The following is a 27,366-nucleotide window of genomic DNA, read 5'->3' on the forward strand; positions in this document are numbered from 1 at the left end:
TCCATAATTTTGAGGCTTTTAAAAGACCATTCCTCTTTTATTTCCTCATCCTTTTTTGTTTTATTTGTTGTTTTATGCTGCCAGCATGAATCATAATGAGTCATCACGCTTCTGTTGGGGCATGGTAGCTTTGGTTCATTCTTACTAAGCTATTCAGAATCCTGGAGTTAAAATCTTGGCTCTAGTTTGTGTGGATTGCTCATGTCATTATTTTCCCTTTGTTCACAGTCAAGGAAGAACTTGAATTCCAGAGAGGTGAAAGATTCATGGCCACCCTACTTGTTTATTTATCAGGATTTCAATTGATTGTTGGGGGGCGGGGTCCCCTACTTCCTCCTCTCCATATTTTTCTCCTGTCCTCTTTTTCATAATTTTTTAGAGTCCAGAATTTGGGAATGAATAGAAAATATTCAAGTTCTGGTTGCCCTTCATCCTTCCAAATTTCCCTTCCCCTGGTTTTTATTTTATTTTATCTTTTCACCAGCCTATTCCCCTTCCTCCATTCTTATTTTTCTCCCCTCCCTTACACAGAAGAATTTTCTGTGTAAAGTTACCAGCACTTGAGAGCCTAATGGCTGCCAAAAGTGAAAATTTAGTTGATCTCCAATATTCTTTGGTAGCCCATATAATTTTCAGAATAAATATTTTGTTGGGTACTAAGATAAGTAAAGAAGAAAAAAGTTCTTGTCCAAGTACCATTGTCTACTCCTGTACCCTTCTTCTGTATACCTCTCACCTGACCATTTATAGTTTTTCTCCTTATTTGTATCTACTTACTGTTCTCCAAGTTTGTCTTTTTCCTCCTCTTTATTTGTTTTTCCTTTCATTTCTACATCTACCCTCTGCTTTGTTTCCCCCTCACTCACTTTTTGATGACTGTCCTCTGTTTATTTCTCTTTTTTAGCTCTCTGTTGCTTCTTTTAAGTTTGCCTTTGAACCAGCTGGCAACTGCAACAGAATTCTGTTAGTGCTGGGCTTCTAAGAACAAGTGCTTTCCCATCAGAGCCACCTGCAGAGTGAAACTGACTAGGAATCTACTGGCGCCAGGAGTACAGTGCTAATAGAGTTCTTCTAGTCTAGCTGCAGGAGCTGGTGGTCCCGTGGACTTAAAAAGGTAGCCCACTGACAGTCAAAGTCTGTACTGATCTGACAGACAGTGGCTTTGTTCACCCTGCAAGCTTGTGATTTTGTCATCAGAAAAGAGTGGGGTAATATGATCAGAGTATTATTTGTCATATGTAACTGTTTGGGGAAATTTGATTTTATACTGTAGTTGGTGGGGTACAGGGATGGTATTCTTGGAGGGATATGCAGCATTCAGCTGTAACAGGTTACTTTTACAAAGTAATTTGAAATATTTGACCTGACAGAGGGAGTCTCCTGATTAGCACATACCACAAATACTTTCCCTATGATTTACCAGAAAGGACAATAGTACAGTAGTTGGAGATAAACACCTGTTAGGAGATAGAATCCATTCCCCTGTACAAGAAATGGTCCACCAAACAATGACCTATTGAATACTAAACACATTGTCACCTGGTTTTGGTATTATGTTTTCTTAGGCAAGACAAGGAGGGGAAGGATGATCAATAGTTAGGGTGCTAACTGGAGCATAAAAAGACCTGGATTCAGTTCCCTCCTCTATTGCAGACTTCCTCTGTGACCTTGGGCAAGTCACTTGTTCTCTCTGTGCCTCTCTTCAACGTCTGGAGAAAACAGAACTTCCCTACTTCACTGGGGAGTTGTGAGAATAAATACATTAAATACTGTAAGGTGCTCAGATACTATGGTGATCAGGGGTACATTAAATATTTTCAAGAGTAGGTACTTCAGGTTAGGCTCCTAAATCCATATTTACACACCTGAATATTTGGCCTGATTTTTAAACGTGTTAAGCACCTAAGCAGCTGCACTGAAGTCAATGGCAGCTTCTGGTATTTATGCCTTTCTAGAGCACCGATTACTGTAGCATGTGGGTTTGATACAAAATTGAAATATATTTGTTATTCTATAAAAGGCAGAAATTTCCGGTACTTCCCCAGTTATATCTGGTTTCTTATACTGATCAGATGGCAGATGACTTCCCCAAGAGTAGCAGTTGCTTTGAAGATTTTTTAAAAAAAAGTCTAGAACCAAATCTGTGGAGAACTTGTAACCTAATATGCATTATACATTTTCAAAATGACTCACATACCCTAAATGACTTATCCTGCAGGGCCTACCTAAGTCAAAAATTCGTGCTTGGCCTACAGCCACAATACCTTGTGATATGATTCCTTCAGCTCTGGTAAACTAAACACAGTCGGGCTGGATTCATATATGGATGGGGAGACCACCAAAATGCACTTGCAGTGGGTGCTTCAGGACATGTTGCTGGTGCTTATTCCTCATAGTCATAGCTGAGCCATTGCTTCAGCATTGTATTCAGGGTGCTCATTAAAGCTATAGGTGCTGTTTCTGGAGGACATATAAAATTAAGGTCCTGACCACATGTACACAATTAAAGAATCTGGTTTTTTTTCTTTAATTTTTATTTATTTATTTATTTATTTTGCAGTAAATAAGAGTGCTAATGCTGCTGTCCTGGCCAAAGATCAACTCAAGCCATTACAGTCTATTTTCTTGAATTCCTCCAGTGTTTTCCGTTTGGTATAATATTCGGCCACAAATTGTTGTGTAGGGTAGATTTGCAGCTGCCATGTTTGAGGCGTTTGGTGGTGGATAATGTGACCCTTCTGTATAATTTCTATATCTGTTTGTTTGTAAAACACTGTGGAGATCTTTAAGATGAGAAATCAGATATGCATGGAAGATGACATCAACCCATGCGTACACGATTTACATAGTGTAAGTTTAGCAAAGTATCATGTAACATACACACTGTCAAGGTTTCCAAATATTCTTGCTGTTCTATATGTTTAAAAGTTCTTAGAGTGTAGTTTCAGTTTGGTAAATTAGTTTTCCCTTCCCTTCCTAAAAACACAATTAAACAGGATGTCTTGGGGTTTTGTCTACAGTGTTTATTTTCCCGGCCTATTTTTCTGCACTTTGTACCTGGGCAGAACTGTTGTCTGGGTATCTGCCATCCTACAAACTCTATTTTAAAACAGGTTTCAGAGGAACAGCCGTGTTAGTCTGTATTCGCAAAAAGAAAAGGAGTACTTGTGGCACCTTAGAGACTAACCAATTTATTTGAGCATGAGCTTTCGTGAGCCACGAAAGCTCATGCTCAAATAAATTGGTTAGTCTCTAAGGTGCCACAAGTACTCCTTTTATTTTAAAACAGACTCCAAATCTCTTTGGGCTTGGCAAAGTATAATAGTATAACACAAAGTCAATGAAGTGCAACATGATGTTGTGATGGACGGTGTTTGCTGGTGGCATTGCATACTGGTTAAGAGGTTAGGCCTCTGTTTGCCATGACTCTCATCTTTCCCCTAGGCTATCATCCTGCCCTGTAGTTGTCTGTCTTTTGATGGAAGATGACCATACCCTCCAGTCAGGTCATCAATCAGTCTTATTTCTCCCCACGATGATTGGGTTCCCAAGAAGATATGGGTTCATCTATTGACCCATGTGGGTGTCCAGTTCAAGCCAGGGGTTTCCAAGGGTTTATACCTTTCCCTTCCTTCCTGCAGGGAAGGAGAGTTTAGAACAGCAATTGGCAACCTTTGGCACATGGCCCGCCAGGGTAAGCCCCCTGGCGGAGCAGGCCAATTTGTTTACCTGCCACGTCCGCAGGTTCGGCCAATCGTGGCTCCCACTGGCCACAGTTCGCCGCTCCAGGCCAATAGGGGCTGCGGGAAGAGGTGAGGACCGAGGGATGTGCTGGCCACCACTTCCCACAGCCTCCACTGGCCTGGAGTGACGAACCGCAGGTGGTGAGAGCCACGATTGGCCAAACCTGCAGACGCGGCAGGTAAACAAACCAGTCTAGCCTGCCAGGGGGCTTACCCTAACGGGCCAAAGGTTGCTGATCCCTGGTTTAGAATCAAGAGTTTTCATGCCACTCTTTTCATCCCACTCCACCAGGCTCAAGCCCAGAGGTAAGAGGTACCAATGTCCAGCACCCAGCTTTGTAGCTGCCTCCCTGGCCCTCTTCCTACCACCCACTGTCTTGCCAAAGTCTTATAGTTTGCCTCACGGTAGTAAAGGAAAAGATAATAGCTGAACCTTCAGCAAACTATGAGCTCAGCAGGCAAGTTCTTGATCTCTGGTAAAAGGTTTCTGCAGCACCCTTCCCGAGGAGCTCTTAGGAAAGGTCTCTCTCCCTGTCCTGTCAGGCCCTTCTGCACTGCCTAGCTCCCTTTTTAAGCATCACCTCCAGCTGCAGCTTGCTCTGCAGGTGTGGCTGGGCGGGGTCTCCTGTGGCCAGACTTGTTCTTTAACCCCTTCAGTTCCAGTGTGGGGTTTATATACTCTGTCACAGGTATAATCATGTTGTCATAAAGGCAACAACCCTAAACTTTACTTGCAAATTTCTTGCTCTGGGCTGGATTATTACTTTAAGCCACAACCTGAATTGGAGGAGAAGGAGCCACACTGTAACTGGAACCTGAGGAGGAACTCCAGCTGACTCCTCCAGAATTCTTCTTGAGGCTCGGAAGAAAGCATGATACCACGGAGAGTTCACCACCTTGTGCTGGCCCATGTGAGCTTGTTGGTGCAAAGGAGAGCAGGGTTAAAGACCCATAACCTTGCCCCTTTGCAATGATAGTAATTGCTGTTTTGGGAACTGCGATTCTAAGCCTGCCCTGCTCTTTGGGAGGTGTGGGAGAGAGGTGCAGGCTGGAGCCACAATGGGTCCGCTTTATCTCTGACCAGACAGGAGAAAGGGGAGCCTACTTTGTTTTTAGCAGATCAGTCTCAATCCCAAATAACTCTGTTAGTAGTTTGATTTTTCCCAACAGCTGAACTGTTGCCCCAAGACCACGTCCTCTATCTCAGTGCCCCACTGCCACTCCATATTGTTCAAGTAATGGGTGTATCATGATAATGTAGTAGCATATGCTTATAACATTTGTGGATGATACCACACTGGGAAGGGTTGCAGGCACCTTGGAGGACAGGATTAGAATTCAAAATGACCATGATAAACTGGAAAATTGGTCCGAAATCAACAAGATGAAATTCAATGAAGACAAGTACAAAGTACTTCAGTTAGGAAGGAAAAGTTGAACGCACAGCTCAAACTGGGGAATAACTGGCTACGTCATAGTACTGCTGAAAAGGATCTAGGGATTATAGTGGATCACAAATTGAATATGAGTCAACAATGTGATGCAGTTGCAAAAATGCTAATATCGTTCTGGGGTGTATTAACAAAAATATTGTATGTAAAACACAGGAGGTAATTGTCCTACTGTAGTCATCACTGATGAGGCTTCTGCTGGAGTACCGTGTACAATTCTGGTCGCCACATGTTAGGAAAGATGTTGAAAAATTGGAGAGTCCAGAGGAAAGCAACAAAAATGAAAAAAGGTTTAGAAAACCTGACCTATGAGGAAAGGTTAAAAAAACTGAGCAAGTTTAGTCTTGAGAGAAGACAGCTAGCGGGGGGTGGGGGTTGTCGGGGAACCTACTAACCGTCTTCAACTATGTTAAGGGCTGTTGTTACAAAGAGGACAGCAATCAGTTATTCTCCATGTCCACTGAAGGTAGCATAAGAAGTAATGGTCTTAATCTGCAACAAAGGAGGTTTAGGTTAGAAACCTTCAAACTATAAAGGTATTTAAGCTGTGGAACAGGCTTCCCAGGGAGGTTGTGGAATCTCCATAATTGGAGATTGTCCAACCTGTTTTACTTGGTCCTGCCCGGGTGCAGGGGACTGGATGTGATGGCTTCTCAAGGTTCCTTCCATACCTACAATTTCTATGATTGTGCGAGTAGTGGAACTGGAGTCAAAGGGCCCATGCTCCCTGAAGGGAGTGTTATGGACTCTGGGAACTGATGGAGATAGGAGTTAGGCTGGAAGCAACTCAGCCACATGGTCAGAGCAGTCCACAGGATTTAATAAAATTCCACTTGTTCAACTTAACCTGCATTCAGCTTTGCTCTTCACTAATGAAACAATGGGGAGCACTGGCACAAGACAGTTCCTCTCTTGAATCTTAAAAAGCCAGTATGCCCTACTACAGTTGTCAGTGTGGCTCTTTCTACTGTATGTCTATGTATGAAGAAATCTACTAATCTTCATGTGTGTCGCTTATTCTTTCTGTAACACAAAGTAACATAAAGTGCATAAAGCTAAAAAACAAAGCTTAAGCTTGTCAGTAACTAAAAGCAGAGAATCCTGCAAACTCATCAAAGAGAACACTGCAGTATTTAATCTAGTCTATGAAGTTTCTACCACAGATGCCTCTGCCATGATTGGGGCACTGAAGGTCATTTGTGAGCTCTGAATTGCTGGTTGTGTGACAGCAAAAAAAGAGGGCTGAAAGAAAGGTTAAGTTAGAGAGGCAACTGGAAGTTATTCTTGTACGAAGAAGTACATTAGCTAAATTAATGACAGTAAACCTCCAATTAGCTGAATGTTGATGCTGATTTACAAATTTACAAGGTAAATACGTGCTTTTTCCAGCTAAAGAATTGGATAGGGAAATGTCTAGCCTGCACCATTGTAATAAATGGATGTAAGTAGTCACTTGCTATGTATCAGTGCATACTAATTTCATTGATATTATTCACACATTTTATGTTTACAATAAATCTCTCTGGATTTCTGACCACAGTACAGAAAACATAATTTATGACCACATTTTCTAAAATGTCATCCCATAAATATGAGGGCGGACAAAGGCATGGGAATAGGTTCAGTATCCCTTCACTTTACAGTAAGCAGTTTACCTCTTATTTATAAAACAGGGAACTCCTGGTAGGCTCAATGTACCTGCATTTAGCTGATACTAAAAGAAAGTGGAATTTCCAAGCCAGTATCTGTTTCATAATTAATATGAATTTATTGAATGCTCATATTATAGCAAGTAGAGACAAAAGAGAATAGCTATTATAAATTACATCAATTGTTTCTTTTACAGTGTGTTGGAGAGTAAAATAACTAAAATATGAAGCTCTTAATTCGGCAGTGTAATTGTGAAATAGCTATATTGAGACTGTATAGGGGTTTCCTACAAGGTGTCTTTCAGGGGATAATGGGTGTAAACCACTTGGCATTGTAGAGATTTCTAAGGGTATGTCTACACTACGGAATAAGGTTGAATTTATAGAAGTCAGTTTTTTAGAAATCGGTTTTATATATTCGAGTGTGTGTGTCCCCACAGAAAATGCTCTAAGTGCATTAACTCGGCGGAGTGCTAGAGTCAACTTCCGGAGAGTTGCACTGTGGATAGCTATCCCACAGTTCCAGCAGTCTACGCTGCCCATTGGAATTCTGGGTTGAGATCCCAATGCCTGATGGGGCTAAAACATTGTCGCGGGTGGTTCTGGGTACATATCGTCAGGCCCCCCTTCCCTCCCTCCCTCCGTGAAAGCAAGGGCAGACAATCATTTCGCGCCTTTTTTCCTGAGTTACCTGTGCAGACGCCATACCACGGCAAGCATGGAGCCCGCTCAGGTAACCGTCACCGTATGTCTCCTGGGTGCTGGCAGACGCAGTACGGCATTGCAACACAGTAGCAGCAACCCATTGCCTTGTGGCAGCAGACGGTGCAGTACGACTGGTAGCCGTCCTCGTTGTGTCCGAGGTGCTCCTGGCCACGTCAGCTGGGAGCGCCTGGGCAGACATGGACGCAGAGACTAAATTTGGAGTGACTTGACCAGGTCATTCTCTTTAGTCCTGCAGTCAGTCCTATTGAACCGTCTTATGGTGAGCAGGCAGGCGATACGGATTGCTAGCAGTCGTACTGTACCATCTTCTGCCGGGCAGGCAAGAGATGAGGATGGCTAGCAGTTGTATTGTACCATCTTCTGCCGGGCAGGCAAGAGATGAGGATGGCTAGCAGTCGTACTGTACCATCTTCTGCCGAGCAGCCATGAGATGTGGATGGCATGCAGTCCTTCTGCACCGTCTGCTGCCAGCCAAAGATGTAAAAGATAGATGGAGTGGATCAAAACAAGAAGTAGACCAGATTTGTTTTGTACTCATTTGCTCCCCCCCCTCCCCTGTCTAGGGGACTCATTCCTCTAGGTCACATTGCAGTCACTCACAGAGAAGGTGCAGCGAGGTAAATCTAGCCATGTATCAATCAGAGGCCAGGCTAACCTCATTGTTCCAATAAGAACAATTACTTAGGTGCACCATTTCTTATTGGAACCCTCCATGAAGTCCTGCCTGAAATACTCCTTGATGTAAAGCCACCCCCTTTGTTGATTTTAGCTCCCTGAAGCCAACCCTGTAAGCCGTGTCCTCAGTTGCCCCTCCCTGCGTCAGAGCAACGGCAAACAATCATGCATCTGAGTTGAGAGTGCTGTCCAGAGCAGTCACAATGGAGCACTCTGATGGGGCTAAAACATTGTCGCGGGTGGTTCTGGGTACATATTGTCAGGCCCCCGTTTCCTCCCTCCCTCCATGAAAGCAAGGGCAGACAATCGGTTTGCACCTTTTTTCCTGAGTTACCGGTGCAGACGCCATACCACGGCAAGCATGGAGCCCGCTCAGGTAACCGTCACTGTATGTCTCCTGGGTGCTGGCAGACGCGGTATGGCATTGCTACACAGTAGCAGCAACCCATTGCCTTGTGGCAGCAGATGGTACAGTACGACTGGTAGCCGTCCTTGTCGTGTCCGAGGTGCTCCTGGCCACGTCGGCTGGGAGCGCCTGGGCAGACATGGGCGCAGGGACTAAATTTGGAGTGACTTGACCAGGTCATTCTCTTTAGTCCTGCAGTCAGTCCTATTGAACTGTCTTATGGTGAGCAGGCAGGCGATACGGATTGCTAGCCGTCCTATTGCATCATCTTCTGCCGGGCAGACAAGAGATGAGGATGGCTAGCAGTCCTACTGCACCATCTTCTGCTGCAGCCATGAGATTTGGATGGCATGCAGTCCTTCTGCACCGTCTGCTGCCAGCCAAAGATGTAAAAGATAGATGGAGTGGATCAAAACAAGAAATAGACCAGATTTGTTTTATACTCATTTGCCTCCTCCCCCGTCTAGGGGACTCATTCCTCTAGGTCACACTGCAGTCACTCACAGAGAAGGTACAGTGAGGTAAATCTAGCCATGTATCAATCAGAGGCCAGACTAACCTCCTTGTTCCAATAAGAACGATAACTTAGGTGCACCATTTCTTATTGGAACCCTCCTTGAAGTCCTGCCTGAAATACTCCTTGATGTAAAGCCACCCCCTTTGTTGATTTTAGCTCCCTGATGTTAGCTTCGTCCCTTCTTCGCCAACCCTGTAAGCCGTGTCGTCAGTCGCCCCTCCCTCCATCAGAGCAACGGCAGACAATCGTTCCGCGCCTTTTTTCTGTGCGGACGCCATACCAAGGCAAGCATGGAGGCCGCTCAGTTCACTTTGGCAATTAGGAGCACATTAAACACCACACGCATTATCCAGCAGTATATGCAGCACCAGAACCTGGCAAAGCGATACCGGGCGAGGAGGCGACGTCAGCGCGGTCACGTGAGTGATCAGGACATGGACACAGATTTCTCTGAAAGCATGGGCCCTGCCAATGCATGCATCATGGTGCTAATGGGGCAGGTTCATGCTGTTGAAAGCCGATTCTGGGCTCGGGAAACAAGCACAGACTGGTGGGACCGCATAGTGTTGCAGGTCTGGGACGATTCCCAGTGGCTGCGAAACTTTCGCATGCGTAAGGGCACTTTCATGAACTTTGTGACTTGGTTTCGCCTGCCGTGTAGCGCATGAATACCAAGATGAGACCAGCCCTCACAGTTGAGAAGCGAGTGGTGATAGCCCTGTGGAAGCTTACAACGCCAGACAGCTACCGGTCAGTTGGGAATCAATTTGGAGTGGGTAAATCCACTGTTGGGGCTGCTGTGATGCAAGTAGCCCACGCAATCAAAGATCTGCTGATATCAAGGGTAGTGACCCTGGGAAATGTGCAGATCATAGTGGATGGCTTTGCTGCAATGGGATTCCCTAACTGTGGTGGGGCCATAGACGGAACCCCTATCCCTATCTTGGCACCGGAGCACCAAGCTGCCGAGTACATAAACCGCAAGGGGTACTTTTCGATAGTGCTGCAAGCTCTGGTCGATCACAAGGGACGTTTCACCAACATCAACGTGGGATGGCCGGGAAAGGTACATGATGCTCTCATCTTCAGGAACTCTGGTCTGTTTCAAAAGCTGCAGGAAGGGACTTTATTCCCAGACCAGAAAATAACTGTTGGGGATGTTGAAATGCCTATATGTATCCTTGGGGACCCAGCCTACCCCTTAATGCCATGGCTCATGAAGCCGTACACAGGCAGCCTGGACAGTAGTCAGGAGCTGTTCAACTACAGGCTGAGCAAGTGCAGAATGGTGGTAGAATGTGCATTTGGACGTTTAAAGGCACGCTGGCGCAGTTTACTGACTCGCTTAGACCTCAGCGAAACCAATATTCCCACTGTTATTACTGCTTGCTGTGTGCTCCACAATATCTGTAAGAGTAAGGGGGAGACATTTATGGCGGGGTGGGAGGTTGAGGCAAATCGCCTGGCTGCTGGTTACGCGCAGCCAGACACCAGGGCAGTTAGAAGAGCACAGGAGGGCGCGGTACGCATCAGAGAAGCTTTGAAAACCGGTTTCATGACTGGCCAGGCTACGGTGTGAAAGTTCTGTTTGTTTCTCCTTGATGAAACCCCCCGCCCCTTGGTTCACTCTACTTCCCTGTAAACTAACCATCCTCCCCTCCTCCCTTCGATCACCGCTTGCAGAGGCAATAAAGTCATTGTTGCTTCACATTCATGCATTCTTTATTCATTCATCACACAAATAGGGGGATGACTACCAAGGTAGCCCAGGAGGGGTGGTGGAGGAGGGAAGGAAAATGCCACACAGCACTTTAAAACTTTACAACTTTAAAATTTATTGAATGCCAACCTTCTTTTTTTTGGGCAATCCTCTGTGGCGGAGTGGCTGGTTGGCCGGTGGCCCCCCCACTGCGTTCTTGGGCGTCTGGGTGTGGAGGCTATGGAACTTGGGGAGGAGGGCGGTTGGTTACACAGGGGCTGTAGTGGTAGTCTGTGCTCCAGCTGCCTTTGCTGCAGCTCAGCCATACACTGGAGCATACTGGTTTGGTCCTCCAGCAGCCTCAGCATTGAATCCTGCCTCCTCTCATCACGCTGCCGCCACATTTGAGCTTCAGCCCTGTCTTCAGCCCGCCACTTACTCTCTTCAGCCCGCCACCTCTCCTCCCGGTCATTTTGTGCTTTCCTGCACTCTGACATTATTTGCCTCCACGCATTCGTCTGTGCTCTGTCAGTGTGGGAGGACAGCATGAGCTCGGAGAACATTTCATCTCGAGTGCGTTTTTTTTTCTTTCTAATCTTCACTAGCCTCTGGGAAGGAGAAGATCCTGTGATCATTGAAACACATGCAGCTGGTGGAGAAAAAAAAAGGGACAGCGGTATTTAAAAAGACACATTTTATAAAACAGTGGCTACACTCTTTCAGGGTAAACCTTGCTGTTAACATTACATACATAGCACATGTGCTTTCGTTACAAGGTCGCATTTTGCCTCCCCCCACCGCGTGGCTACCCCCTCAACCCTCCCGCCTCCCTGTGGCGAACAGCGGGGAACATTTCTGTTTAGCCACAGGCAAACAGCCAAGCAGGAATGGGCTCCTCTGAGTGTCCCCTGAAGAAAAGCACTCTATTTCAACCAGGTGACCATGAATTATATCTCACTCTCCTGAGGATAACACAGAGAGATAAAGAACGGATGTTGTTTGAATGCCAGCAAACATACACTGCAATGCTTTGTTGTACAATGATTCCCGAGTACATGTTACTGGCCTGGAGTGGTAAAGTGTCCTACCATGAAGGACGCAATAAGGCTGCCCTCCCCAGAAACCTTTTGCAAAGGCTTTGGGAGTATATCCAGGAGAGCCGCGAATACCAGGGCAAAGTAATCCTTTCACATGCTTGCTTTTAAACCACGTATAGTATTTTAAAAGGTACACTCACCGGAGGTCCCTTGTCCACCTGCTGGGTCCAGGAGGCAGCCTTGGGTGGGTTCGGGGGGTACTGGCTCCAGGTCCAGGGTGAGAAACAGTTCCTGGCTGTCGGGAAAACCGGTTTCTCCGCTTGCTTGCTGTGAGCTATCTACAACCTCATTATCATCATCATCTTCTTCGTCCCCAAAACCTGCTTCCGTATTGCCTCCATCTCCATTGAAGGAGTCAAACAACACGGCTGGGGTAGTGGTGGCTGAACCCCCTAAAATGGCATGCAGCTCATCATAGAAGCGGCATGTTTGGGGCTCTGACCCGGAGCGGCCGTTCGCCTCTCTGGTTTTCTGGTAGGCTTGCCTCAGCTCCTTCAGTTTCACGCAGCACTACTTCGGGTCCCTATTATGGCCTCTGTCCTTCATGCCCTGGGAGATTTTGACAAAGGTTTTGGCATTTCGAAAACTGGAACGGAGTTCTGATAGCACGGATTCCTCTCCCCATACAGCGATCAGATCCCGTACCTCCCGTTCGGTCCATGCTGGAGCTCTTTTGCGATTCTGGGACTCCATCATGGTCACCTCTGCTGATGAGCTCTGCATGGTCACCTGCAGCTTGCCACGCTGGCCTAACAGGAAATGAGATTTGAAAGTTCACGGTTCTTTTCCTGTCTACCTGGCCAGTGCATCTGAGTTGAGAGTGCTGTCCAGAGCGGTCACAATGGAGCACTCTGGGATAGCTCCCGGAGGCCAATACCATTGAATTGTGTCCACAGTACCCCAAATTCGAGCTGGCAAGGCCGATTTAAGCGCTAATCCACTTGTCAGGGGTGGAGTAAGGAAATGGATTTTAAGAGCCCTTTAAGTCGAAATAAAGGGCTTTATCGTGTGGATGGATGCAGGTTTACATCAATTTAATGCTGCTAAATTTGACCTAAAGTCCTAGTGTAGACCAGGGCTAATAGGAACAAAGGTTTGTGGTTCCCTATACAGTAAATATTTGCAGTGTAGTGCTTGCCTCTGAAGAGGAATTTATTAGTGGATACAGGCTTTGCATAGTATCATTGACAGCAGCTACTCAGTCAGTTAATATATAAATCCTTCATGTTATATTCTCATGTTTTCTTGTCTTCGAGCCCATAGCTCAAAGAAGATTTATACAATGGCCACAGTGTATATTGCACATAGGATGTGGTATTTTCTTAGCATCCACATATCTTCAGGCCACTGTCTTAGTAATAACAACGAGGAGTCAGGTGGCACCTTAAAGACTATTAGATTTATTTGGGCATAAGCTTTTGTGTGTAAAAAACCCACTTCTTGAGATGCATGGAGTGAAAATTACAGATGCAGGCATTATTATACTGACACATGAAGAGAAGGGAGTTACCTTACATAATGCCTGCATCTGTAATTTTCACTCCATGCATCTGAAAAAGTGGGTTTTTTACCCACAAAAGCTTATGCCCAAATAAATCTGTTAGTCTTTAAGGTGCCACCAGACTCCTCATTGTTTTTGTGGACACAGACTAACACAGCTACCCCCTGATACTTGTCCTAGTAATGCTCTTTCATATTGATTCATTTTAGCAAGGTATTGAGATATAAGGTGCATTACCAAAATCCATAGCTTTTCTTCCTAATAGATTTCCCACCTCGGGTCCTTTTGTATCTCTTTGAAAGGTCACCTGCAGGCTTGAAATACTTGAGCATCTAGATGCCCGCTAATATTGACTGCATATCTGAAATCAATGAACAAGCTCATTAGAAGAGAGTGTAATCTAAACAAAATAAGCGGTTATATTTGCCTATCTCTGTAAAGAGAGAATCATAGCTATATGTTGTTGCAGGTGCATTTTGTACAGGTAGATGTCCACAAAAATGGCTCATGGATTGGACTAGACAGTGTAGGGAACTAATGCGCAGAAGAACTTAATTAATATAATGTATTAAAAGTATATAAAAAGAAATAGTTGAGTGACAGTTTCTGATAGACTTTATGCTGAATACTTTGCAGTTATCTATATAAGATAAGTAATGTGGTGTCACTTTAACTGTGGTTGATCTGTACACTGCAATTAATACAATGTGATGGTATATTGGTTGGTTTGTGCACTTGAGCAAGTAAGAAGTCTGGGTCACTTTGGTCACCATATTGGCAATGTGTCGTTCGCTGCTGCACAATTTGTTGTGGGTATATTGCAACGGATATAATATTAGTAGATATTTATTTATGGCTATAGGGTGATCTTGACATCCCTTCACCAGTTCTGGCTATAATATGGATTACTCAGTTCACAATTTTACAGGCATTCAGAAATATTTCACAAGTTTTTATGATAGATTAATATGTTAAATTGACGCAGGTGGAGATGAACTTTATTGAAAAAAATTATTTGTTTCTCATATTTATGAGGATTGGGTAACTTCCTAAACCTTATTAACTATTCAAGTAGAGAGAGAGAGAGAGACAGAGTGAGACAGAGAGAGAGAGATCTGCGTTTCTGGTTAATGCTAATTTCATTTCACACTGACCTAAATACGAGTTTGGTGCAGTTTAATTAGCTTCTTTTAAACTTTGTGATGAAGATGTGTAATTTTAAACATGTTACATTGGTACTGTTTTTCTCTGAGCTTTATGTTGCTGTCAATGAAAATTGCTTTGTTTATTTTTTGCCTTCAAAATCTGCTCCATTTCACCTGCAAAATTTCGTCAACCTCAGGTCAAACTATCTGTTAAGAAATGAAGTGCAGATTAGAGAGACTGGACCATATGGTATCATTTCCCTCTTAAGTCATTTAGTGGGAAGGTGCAATAATGTAAACAAGACAAATCACTGCTGAGAAGGTAATTTATTTAGATTGTGTTGTCTCTAATACAGAAATGTATGATGAAGGGAAATGCCCCTAACACTTTTAAAGATGCTGAAATATGGGAAGTACTTTTTGGAATTAAATGGCAAAATGTAATGGCTCTGTAAGCTCCACTTTCAAAGAGCTGTCAGACTGCTTTTTGTAATGAATAACATTTAAAGAGAAAGGAGCTAAATTTTACATTACCTTTTTGGCAAAAAAATTAGCATTTGTTTTCTGTAAGGTAATTAGTGTCTGCTATAATATCTACACAGGCAGCAGTACATCAGCTCTTTTGTAAAAGATGAAAAATGATGGCATCTTTTGCATATTTGAGTCATGAAAAATAATTTGTCCCAGAGAAACTCCTTAACATTCTTGGATAATTTTATCATCTGGTATTTGGCAACCATACATTTTAGAGTAGCCATTTCCTTACTGTATTTTCATACATTATTTTACTATTCCAGAAGTGTAATGCACCTGGTTTAGAAAAAAGAAATGTGTCCTTTATTTAAGATTTCTTTTACAATAGTTATTGCATCTTTTCAAATTTAATTATGTCTTAGTCCTTTCCAAATCACATAAGTTAAAGGTCATAGAATCATAGAATCATAGAATATCAGGGTTGGAAGGGACCTCAGGAGGTTATCTAGTCCAACCCCCTGCTCAAAGCAGGACCAATCCCCAACTAAATCATCCCAGCCAGGGCTTTGTCAAGCCTGACCTTAAAAACTTCTAAGGAAGGAGATTCTACCACCTCCCTAGGTAACGCATTCCAGTGTTTCACCACCCTCTTAATGAAAAAGTTTTTCCTAATATCCAATCTAAACCTCCCCCACTGCAACTTGAGACCATTACTCCTCGTTCTGTCATCTGCTATCATTGAGAACAGTCTAGAGCCATCCTCTTTGGAACCCCCTTTCAGGTAGTTGAAAGCAGCTATCAAATCCCCCCTCATTCTTCTCTTCTGCAGGCTAAACAATCCCAGCTCCCTCAGCCTCTCCTCATAAGTCATGTGTTCCAGACCCCTAATCATTTTTGTTGCCCTTCGCTGGATTCTCTCCAATTTATCCACATCCTTCTTGTAGTGTGGGGCCCAAAACTGGACACAGTACTCCAGGTGAGGCCTCACCAATGTCGAATAGAGGGGAACGATCACGTCCCTCAATCTGCTCGCTATGCCCCTACTTATACATCCCAAAATGCCATTGGCCTTCTTGGCAACAAGGGCACACTGCTGACTCATATCCAGCTTCTCGTCCACTGTCACCCCTGGGTCCTTTTCCGCAGAACTGCTGCCTAGCCATTCGGTCCCTAGTCTGTAGCGGTGCATTGGGTTCTTCCGTCCTAAGTGCAGGACCCTGCACTTATCCTTATTGAACCTCATCAGATTTCTTTTGGCCCAATCCTCCAATTTGTCTAGGTCCTTCTGTATCCTATCCCTCCCCTCCAGTGTATCTACCACTCCTCCCAGTTTAGTATCATCCGCAAATTTGCTGAGGCTGCAATCCACACCATCCTCCAGATCATTTATGAAGATATTGAACAAAACCTGCCCCAGGACCGACCCTTGGGGCACTCCACTTGATACCGGCTGCCAACTAGACATGGAGCCATTGATCACTACCCGTTGAGCCCGACAATCTAGCCAGCTTTCTACCCACCTTATAGTGCATTCATCCAGCCCATACTTCCTTAACTTGCTGACAAGAATACTGTGGGAGACCATGTCAAAAGCTTTGCTAAAGTCAAGAAACAGGTCCCATCCTACCTCTCTCTGAGGCATCATTACAAAATGTTCCCAGATGGAGTCTACTGCTTAACTGATGATTTTAGAAGAGATTAGCCCCTATGTGATGGTCTTACTCATTGATGAGGTTGTATTTTATGAATTTGTAGCTGCCAAATTATCCTCTACTGTAATATATAGGACACTTCACCGTAAAATGGACTGAATTTTACAAATGACATGCCCTTTCTGCCAATCATTTGCATTTTAAATCATAATTATTTCTGGCTCACATTTCCATCAGATGAGTCTTTATTAATCTGCATTATTATATCAAATGAGCAGGTATTGTGTGTCTGGTAAAAATGATGTAAGTAAAGAACGGAGTGAGTGCAAATTGACATAGCAGAAGTGTAAATATTTCTTAGTGACTCAAGCCTTTACTCAGGGAGTTAGGTGACAACAGTAGGTTGGCTCCATTATATTTAGCCCTGGCTTGAACCATCATTCTGTCTTTCATGTGCAATGACCTTCATCGTTCTTTAAAATGAATGACTCAGCATTTTCCCCTCCCAAAAGGAATATTGTATTTTGGAGTCTTTAATTCCTGAAGGTGTTGGAAGTCTAATCTAGTATTAGCCCGCCGTTGAGTCAGCTCTTTCAAGCACTGAGAAGGAGTGAATATCTAAAACGGACCAAATAACTACATTTGTGATTGCAGTGCCATACATGGTGGAAGTCAGTAGTATTAGCCATTTATTTCCTCACACAGAGAAATGGCCTTAACCAGAAACACTCTAGGCTGAGTTACTGGCAGGTTGTTCGTTGACAGAAATCAATTTTATTATAACACTGCTTGATATTATGTAGGTTTCTTTCCCTTCCACCAATTTTCTTTCTCTAGCTCATCAGTACTTAGCCACACTGAGGCTACCATAGAGGCTTGTGGAAGAGCGGACGCCACACAAGCACCCCCTGTGGCCAGGGGTGGCTCTGCAGCAGTCTGCCTCATATCCTAATTGAGTGATTGGTATATTATTGATTAACCTTTTAGAGCACAGTGATGTCAAGGGGTTCAGCCATTAAGTCAGCTACAGTATTCTGATTATCATCAGAGTGAGAGACTTGATGAGCACAAGAGAAATAACTTGAAGTAATTATACTTGTGTTTATTAATATGTTTATTTTCCAAATAGCTACTGCCAAGAATACTCTGGGTACGTCTTCACTGCTACGAACTACCCACCACATGGCTGCGGCTAGCCTGGGTCAGCTGACTGAGGCTCGTGGGGCTCGGGCTGTGGGGCTCTGAAGGTAGACATTCAGGGTTGGGCTGGAGTCTGGGCTCTGAGGCTCCATGACAGGGGAGGGTCTCAGAGCCTGGGCTATAGTCTGAATGTCTACACTGCAGTTTTTTGCCCCAAAGCCTGAGCCTAGTGAGCTCTGAGGCTGTGTCTACACTGTTTCTCCCGCTGACACAGCTACTGCCTATCGTGGAAGCAGGAGTTATTAAGCCAGTGGGAGAGCTCTCTCCTGTCGGCTTAGAGTGGCTTCACCAGAAGCGCTACAGCGGCATAGCTGCATCAGTTCAGCTGTGCCACTGAAAATAATGTAGTGTAGACATAGCCTGAAACTCAGTGCCCACTGGTTTTTTCATCTCCCTATAATATAAGAGATCATAGAATCATAGAATCATAGAATATAAGGGTTGGAAGGGACCCCAGAAGGTCATCTAGTCCAACCCCCTGCTCGAAGCAGGACCAATTCCCAGTTAAATCATCCCAGCCAGGGCTTTGTCGAGCCTGACCTTAAAAACCTCTAAGGAAGGAGATTCTACCACCTCCCTAGGTAACGCATTCCAGTGTTTCACTACCCTCTTAGTGAAAAAGTTTTTCCTAATATCCAATCTAAACCTCCCCCACTGCAGCTTGAGACCATTACTCCTCGTTCTGTCATCTGCTACCATTGAGAACAGTCTAGAGCCATCCTCTTTGGAACCCCCTTTCAGGTAGTTGAAAGCAGCTATCAAATCCCCCCTCATTCTTCTCTTCTGCAGGCTAAACAATCCCAGCTCCCTCAGCCTCTCCTCATAAGTCATGTGTTCCAGACCCCTAATCATTTTTGTTGCCCTTCGCTGGACTCTCTCCAATTTATCCACATCCTTCTTGAAGTGTGGGGCCCAAAACTGGACACAGTACTCCAGATGAGGCCTCACCAATGTCGAATAGAGGGGAACGATCACGTCCCTCGATCTGCTCGCTATGCCCCTACTTATACATCCCAAATTGCCATTGGCCTTCTTGGCAACAAGGGCACACTGCTGACTCATATCCAGCTTCTCGTCCACTGTCACCCGTAGGTCCTTTTCCGCAGAACTGCTGCCTAGCCATTCGGTCCCTAGTCTGTAGCTGTGCATTGGGTTCTTCCGTCCTAAGTGCAGGACCCTGCACTTATCCTTATTGAACCTCATCAGATTTCTTTTGGCCCAATCCTCCAATTTGTCTAGGTCCTTCTGTATCCTATCCCTCCCCTCCAGCGTATCTACCACTCCTCCCAGTTTAGTATCATCCGCAAATTTGCTGAGATGATACTAAATCTGCAATCCACACCATCCTCCAGATCATTTATGAAGATATTGAACAAAACCGGCCCCAGGACCGACCCTTGGGGCACTCCACTTGATACCGGCTGCCAACTAGACATGGAGCCATTGATAACTACCCGTTGAGCCCGACAATCTAGCCAGCTTTCTACCCACCTTATAGTGCATTCATCCAGCCCATACTTCCTTAACTTGCTGACAGGAATACTGTGGGAGACCGTGTCAAAAGCTTTGCTAAAGTCAAGAAACAATACATCCACTGCTTTCCCTTCATCCACAGAACCAGTAATCTCATCATAAAAGGCGATTAGATTAGTCAGGCATGACCTTCCCTTGGTGAAGCCATGCTGGCTGTTCCTGATCACTTTCCTCTCATGCAAGTGCTTCAGGATTGATTCTTTGAGGACCTGCTCCATGATTTTTCCAGGGACTGAGGTGAGGCTGACTGGCCTGTAGTTCCCAGGATCCTCCTTCTTCCCTTTTTTAAAGATTGGCACTACATTAGCCTTTTTCCAGTCATCCGGGACTTCCCCGGTTCGCCACGAGTTTTCAAAGATAATGGCCAATGGCTCTGCAATCACAGCCGCCAGTTCCTTCAGCACTCTCGGATGCAACTCGTCCGGCCCCATGGACTTGTGCACGTCCAGCTTTTCTAAATAGTCCCTAACCACCTCTATCTCCACAGAGGGCTGTCCATCTCTTCCCCATTTTGTGATGCCCAGCGTAGCAGTCTGGGAGCTGACCTTGTTAGTGAAAACAGAGGCAAAAAAAGTATTGAGTACATTAGCTTTTTCCACATCCTCTGTCACTAGTTTGCCTCCCTCATTCAGTAAGGGGCCCACACTTTCCTTGGCTTTCTTCTTGTTGCCAACATACCTGAAGAAACCCTTCTTGTTACTCATGACATCTCTGGCTAGCTGCAGCTCCAGGTGCGATTTGGCCCTCCTGATAACATTCCTACATGCCCGAGCAATATTTTTATACTCTTCCCTGGTCATATGTCCAACCTTCCACTTCTTGTAAGCTTCTTTTTTATGTTTAAGATCCGCTAAGATTTCACCATTAAGCCAAGCTGGTCGCCTGCCATATTTACTATTCTTTCGACTCATTGGGATGGTTTGTCCCTGTAACCTCAACAGGGATTCCTTGAAATACAGCCAGCTCTCCTGGACTCCTTTCCCCTTCAAGTTAGTCCCCCAGGGGATCCTGGCCATCCGTTCCCTGAGGGAGTCAAAGTCTGCTTTCCTGAAGTCCAGGGTCCGTATCGTGCTGCTTACCTTTCTTCCCTGTGTCAGGATCCTGAACTCAACCAACTCATGGTCACTGCCTCCCAGATTCCTATCCACTTTTGCTTCCCCCACTAATTCTACCCGGTTTGTGAGCAGCAGGTCAAGAAAAGCGCCCCCCCTAGTTGGCTCCTCTAGCACTTGCGCCAGGAAATTGTCCCCTACGCTTTCCAAAAACTTCCTGGATTGTCTATGCACCGCTGTATTGCTCTCCCAGCAGATATCAGGAAAATTAAAGTCACCCATGAGAATCAGGGCATGTGATCTAGTAGCTTCCGTGAGCTGCCGGAAGAAAGCCTCATCTACCTCATCCCCCTGGTCCGGTGGTCTATAGCAGACTCCCACCACTACATCACTCTTGTTGCACACACTTCTAAACTTAATCCAGAGACACTCAGGTTTTTCTGCAGTTTCGTACCGGAGCTCTGAGCAGTCATACTGCTCCCTTACATACAGTGCTACTCCCCCACCTTTTCTGCCCTGCCTGTCCTTCCTGAACAGTTTATAACCATCCATGACAGTACTCCAGTCATGTGAGTTATCCCACCAAGTCTCTGTTATTCCGATCACGTCATAGTTCTTTGACATCACCAGGACCTCCAGTTCTCCCTGCTTGTTTCCAAGGCTTTGTGCATTTGTATATAAGCACTTGAGATAACCTGTTGATCGCCCCTCATTCCCAGTATGAGGCAGGAGCCCTCCCCTCACAGACATTCCTGCCTGTGCTTCCTCCCGGTATCCCGCTTTCCCACTTACCTCAGGGCTTTGGTCTCCTTCCCCCGGTGAACCTAGTTTAAAGCCCTCCTCACTAGGTTAGCCAGCCTGCTCGCAAAGATGCTCTTCCCTCTCTTCGTTAAGTGGAGCCCGTCTCTGCCTAGCACTCCTTCTTGGAACACCATCCCATGGTCGAAGAATCCAAAGCCTTCTCTCCGACACCACCTGCGTAGCCATTCGTTGACTTCCACGATTCGACGCTCCCTACCTAGGCCTTTTCCTTCCACGGGGAGGATGGACGAGAGCACCACTTGCGCCTCCAACTCCTTTATCCTTCTTCCTAGAGCCACATAGTCCGCAGTGATCCGCTCAAGGTCATTCTTGGCAGTATCATTGGTGCCCACGTGGAGAAGCAGGAAGGGGTAGCGATCCGAGGGCTTGATGAGTTTCGGCAGTCTCTCCGTCACATCGCGAATCTTAGCCCCCGGCAAGCAGCAGACGTACCCTATAGAGAGAGAGATAGTACAACATGTCCAGCACTTGTATATTCATCACTTATGTCTTCTGGTGGTAGAAACCCAGAATAGGTGGGGTGATCATCAGGTGTACATCAGTCTGGAATGTCCCAATGCATCTCACATGGCACGCAGGCCAAGTGACAACTTCTATAATAAGTTATGCTGATTCCAGCCTTTGATACATGCTTATTCATCCCCTTTTCCTTATCTGAGTTTCTGTACCCTACTAATATTGGGGTTCCCATCTCCTGTAAGCTACTTAATCAGTTTTGTTTTACTTATCAGCATATATGTCAATTACTTGCTGTGGCATTTCTGAGGTTAAATATCTACAAATTTGGATTACACCCATTTCTTAGAATTGCCCAAATATCAAAAACCTGTGCTTTCTGGTTGCTGATAGAACACGCATCAGCCCACTTTAGCCTACTTGTTCACTGCAGAATTTTATCTTGTGACACAGGGTCACTATAGATTAGCCTTTTATGTCAAGCTAAATCCAGGCCTTGGCCTTGATCAGTTTGGCTAAGCTAAGTATCTTTCAGGCCTGAAGCCTGTATTCCTCTACCTCCTACTCCTACAAAATCGCTAACATGATATAGTTAGCTACACTCTGTTTCCCCTCTTCAGAGCCCCTTAGAACTTCACACAGTCTTTCCAAATATAAAGCCCTTTGCTGGGTAAATTTATTACAAGAGTGCCATGCATGAAAATCATAACAAAAGTCCAAAAACCATAATCCAGAGTTCCCCAGCACAGTTCAAATATTATATCAGTCATCACACCAAGTACAGTTTTGGCATCTCTCACAAGGGCTTGGCATTCCAGTATGGCTCTGGTGTCTCTCACCATACCCCACCCGCCCTTGTATCTGGGGTGCTTCTCTGCCCTGTTTTTCTTAACATGTATGGTTCTAGCTCTTGTTTGAAGACATCAGCAGGCTCACCGTTCCATCATTCCCCAGCCTTCAGTCCTTTCTGAACCTCTGGTTTCAGCTCTCCAGCTCAGAGAGCCAGCCTCTCAGCCTTCAGCTCTCTCCAGCCTTTTCTAGCCATGGTTGTCTGGCCTGGGGAAATTTGTAGGTGACCAGCCCTTTCCCCCTCTCTCCCCCCACCCCCAATGCCTCCCTGCCTTCAGCTTTCAGCAGTCTGATCTGGCTCCACTGCTCACTAGGGAATTGGTTACAGTGTGTATGGTAACACCCACTGTTTAATGTTCTCTATGTATATAAATCTCCCCACTGTATTTTCCACTGAATGCATCCAATGAAGTGAGCTGTAGCTCACGAAAGCTTATGCTCAAATAAATTTGTTAGTCTCTAAGGTGCCACAAGTACTCCTTTTCTTTTTAGGGAATTATAAACACTCTCTGAGGAGTGTTCCCTCCATGAAGATCTGACCCCAGCCTCTGCTCTTCTTCTGAAGTCTCTCTACTTCTTTTGGGGCTTTGGGTGCTGAACTCTCTGATCCCTCTGGCATCTTTTCTTTTGGGTTTTGAACTTCTTTGCTTTTGGGCTGTCTCTCATTTACAACTCCCAGGGGAAGCTCCGACATTCTCATTACACCAGCCTTGGGAGCACCTGGACTGGAACAGGAGAGCTGGGCCCAATTTCATTTAAGGGAACATCCTCTTCCCCTCAGCATCCAGAGCTGAACTGAAAGCAATCCATGGCCCAAGGCCAGTGGTCCCCAAACTGTGGGGCATGACTCCCTAGGGAGGCATGGAAGAACTTTATGGGGCTTCAGCAGGGCCTACGCCAGCTCCCACAGGGTGTGGGCAGATAGCGCCACCCAGCCCTGCTCTACCCCAGCCTCAGCCCCCAGCCGCAGCTGTGCCCCGGCTCCTCTCCTGTTCCCTCTCCTGGCTGTAGCTCAGCTGCTGGCCCTTGGCCCCCCACTCTTGGCCCCTGGCCCCTGCTCCTGGTCATGGCTCAGCCCCCACTCCTGGTCTCCGGCCATAGCTCTGCTTCTGACCCCCCACCCCGTCCATGTCTCCCTGGACTCAGCTCTGGCCCCAGCCCCAGGCCCAGCCACGACTCCACTCTCAGCCCAGGGGGTGAGGACATGTTCTGTTGCTGGTGTGGGGGAGTGAGAGAGAAAAAGTTTGGGCACGACTGCCCTAGTCACACAGTGACATGCTTCCCTCACAATTGCTGTGCCTTCAGAGTCCCACTCCTGCACTGCGGCCCTGCCTTTGTGACATCTTCCACATGGTCCCATCCTCCAGATCCTTACCACTTCACTGAGATACCTGGGGCAGTACAGACATCTAAGGGCTGTTTCTTCAGGCTGTCTGATACTGTATCGGTTACATTCAGGTCACATTTCCAAGATCTTCTCCCTAGCCAGAGGGCAGGAACTTACTTTTTCTTTTAAATGAATTTTAATTTCTGATTAAACTCAGAAGTAATCATCTGGCTCTAGGAACTTGGGAAGTAAGCATTAGCCTCTAGCGTTTCTACTAGGGCTGTTGATTAATCGCAGTTAACTCACACGATTAACTCAAAAAAATTAATCACGATTAATTGCACTGTTAAACAAAAGAATGCCAATTGAAATGTATTAAATATTTTTGGATGCTTTTCTACATTTTAAAATATATGATTTTAAGATCATCAGCATGGATGCATGTCCTCTGGAATGGTGGTGGAAGCATGAAGGGGCATACACATGTTTAACATATCTCTTTAGCGCATCTGGCACATAAATATCTTGCGACGCCGGCTACAACAGTGCCATGCGAACGCCTGTTCTCACTTTCAGGTGACATTTTAAATAAGAAGTGATCAGCATGATCTCCTGTAAATTCTAGCCAAACTTGTTTGTCTTAGCGTTTGCTGAACAAGAAATAGTACTGAGTGGACTTGTAGGCTCTAAATTTTTACATTGTTTTATTTTTGAATGCGGGGGGAGGAGGGTTGTACATAATTCTACATTTGTAATTTCAACTTTCATGATAAATAGGTTGCACTAAAGTACCTGTATTAGATGAATTGAAAAATACTATTTCTTTTGTTTTTTACAGTGCAAATATTTGTAATAAAAATAAATATAAAGTGAACACTGTATACTTTGTATTCTGTGTTGTAATTGAAATCGATATATTTGAAACTGTAGAAAGCATCCAAAATATTTAAATAAATGGTATTCTATTATTGCTTAACAGTGCAATTAATCACAATAAATTTTTTTAATTGCTTGACAGCCCTAGTTTCTACTTTAATCCAGCCCTGTCAGTATGATACAAGTAATTCCCATTACTTTCAAAAGGGCTCCAGTAATAAGGTAGGACAATTCAGAAGGAAGCATGGCCTCGTAGGTAGAGCACTGGACTGGCACTCAGGAGACCTGGGCTGTATTCTCCACTCTGCCACTGGCCTTTTGGGTGACCTCAGATAAGTCACTTCTTCTTTCTGTATCTCAGTCTCCACATCTGCAAAATGGGGATAATGATGCTGACCTCATTTGTAAAATATGTTCAGCTCTACAGATGAGAGGAGCTCTATGAGAGCTAGGTATTATTATTTTATGATATTGGGTCTTATCCTCAGCTGCTGAAATCAGTGTAGCTCCACTGAAGTTAATATAGCTGTACTGATTTACCCTAGCTGAGGATCAGGGCCATTACCTTTTAAAAGAAATGGCATAACTAAAAAAGGCAATTCTCTTTGAAATAAACTGATAGTCTGAAAATCTCTGTAAAGCTCCTAAACCCACACACCATATCTAAAAAACCTGCACCTACTCCCAAGGCACAGCCACACCTGGTCCTCAGTCACCTATTTAAAAATGCCATAGGTGCATAGATTGTCCATATATACCAAACGAGGTGGATTAGTCTGTGTTTAGGTGCCTATTCAGCTTTAAAAATACTGGTCAAGTGTCTGTATCAAACGTACTATCGCTAATGCAGTAATGCATCCTATGCAGTAATGTGATACTGAATAAATGTGGTAACAAGTTACGGATCTATATTGTTCCTCCAAAGAAGCATTTATGCACTTGGGTGTCAAAAAATTAACCCTTTAAAATCAAAGTGCTTAAGAATGGTTTGACCTTACACGATAGATGTATAATACCCAATTTTAAAATTGACCAAATACTTATTCACATTAATTACATTTTCGCTTATTTCACAGGTGTTGTAAAATAAGACTGTTTTAAAAAAATGAAACAGATCCATAAAAACCCTATATTTCAATCTGTTAAATGAGGTAACAACCTCCAGAAACCAAGCAATTCCATTATGACTAAGATACAGCACTTAATTCACCCAGTTATGTCTATTATTATAGTTGGCTTTGAACAGTGTGTGACCTTACATAACTTCAGTACGTGCTGTAAAGACTGGGAACAACAGAACGTATAAAGAATTGTGCAAGAGAGTATTTTCTTATACTCCTTGGTTTCTCAGATCCTTGACATTATTTGAACTTAGTCTTTGTGATTAATTAAAGTTAAAGTAATGTATGAACCTCAGGTTAATCTATTAAAGATTATTTTAATTAGTAAAATTCTAATTTACAATAAATTCTACCATAGTAAAAGTCAGCACTATATCCTCAGCTCTTCTAGTATTGCAATAATTTGTAATGAATCAGTGTCTGTGTCAAGGTTCCTCCCCCACTCTGAACTCTAGGGTACAGATGTGGGGACCTGCATGAAAAAACCTCCTAAGCTTATCTTTACCAGCTTAGGTCAAAACTTCCCCAAGGTACAAAATATTACACCCGTTATCCTTGGAATGGCCGCTACCACCACCAAACAATTACTGGTTACTGGGGAAGAGCTGTTTGGACGCGTCTGTCCCCCCAAAATACTTCCCAAAACCTTGCACCCCACTTCCTGGACAAGGTTTGGTAAAAAGCCTCACCAATTTGCCTAGGTGACTACAGACCCAGACCCTTGGATCTTAAGAACAATGAACAATCCTCCCAACACTTGCACCCCCCCTTTCCTGGGAAATGTTGGATAAAAAGCCTCACCAATTTGCATAGGTGACCACAGACCCAAACCCTTGGATCTGAGAACAATGAAAAAGCATTCAGTTTTTACAAGAAGACTTAATAAAAAATAGAAGTAAATAGAAATAAAGAAATCCCCCCTGTGAAATCAGGATGGTAGATATCTTACAGGGTAATTAGATTCAAAAACATAGAGAACCCCTCTAGGCAAAACCTTAAGTTACAAAAAAGATACACAGACAGAAATAGTTATTCTATTCAGCACAATGCTTTTCTCAGCCATTTAAAGAAATCATAATCTAACACATACCTAGCTAGATTACTTACTAAAAGTTCTAAGACTCCATTCCTGGTCTGTCCCTGGCAAAGAGCAGCACACAGACAGACACAAACCCTTTGTTTGTCTCCCTCCTCCCAGCTCTTGAAAGTATCTTGTCTCCTCATTGGTCATTTTGGTCAGGTGCCAGCGAGGTTACCTTTAGCTTCTTAACCCTTTACAGGTGAGAGGAGCTTTCCCCTGGCCAGGAGGGATTTCAAAGGGGTTTACCCTTCCCTTTATATTTATGACAGTCTGCATATGTACCAACACCATCCTTGCCAGCCAAACAGCAGACT

General features: G+C 44.6%; 2 protein-coding genes across 4 annotated transcripts in view; one reads left to right on the forward strand and one right to left on the reverse strand.

The window, feature by feature from the left end:
* Positions 1-27,366, forward strand: part of C7H10orf90 (chromosome 7 C10orf90 homolog) — a 176,383-nt gene that overhangs the window by 83,599 nt on the left and 65,418 nt on the right. The window lies entirely within an intron of this gene.
* Positions 13,768-27,306, reverse strand: LOC142072657 (uncharacterized). The gene is made up of 3 exons (XM_075130139.1): positions 27,228-27,306; positions 20,147-21,775; positions 13,768-13,825 (listed from the first exon to the last, which is right to left on the reverse strand). The coding sequence occupies exons 2-3, from the start codon at positions 21,268-21,270 to the stop codon at positions 13,768-13,770; spliced, it is 1,182 nt and encodes a 393-aa protein (XP_074986240.1). The 5' UTR covers positions 21,271-21,775; positions 27,228-27,306.

This window comes from Caretta caretta, chromosome 7 (genome assembly GCF_965140235.1).
Source record: "Caretta caretta isolate rCarCar2 chromosome 7, rCarCar1.hap1, whole genome shotgun sequence".
NCBI lineage: Eukaryota > Metazoa > Chordata > Testudines > Cheloniidae > Caretta > Caretta caretta.

Bases quoted from the DNA above. Each gene is read 5' to 3' on its own strand.
- LOC142072657 (XM_075130139.1), bottom strand. From the start codon at position 21,270: ATGTCTGTGAGGGGAGGGCTCCTGCCTCATACTGGGAATGAGGGGCGA. The intron at 13,826-20,146 runs GTATGTTGGCAA...CATTGATTTCAG, and splicing joins AACAAGAAGGGTTTCTTCAG to ATATGCAGTCAATATTAGCG.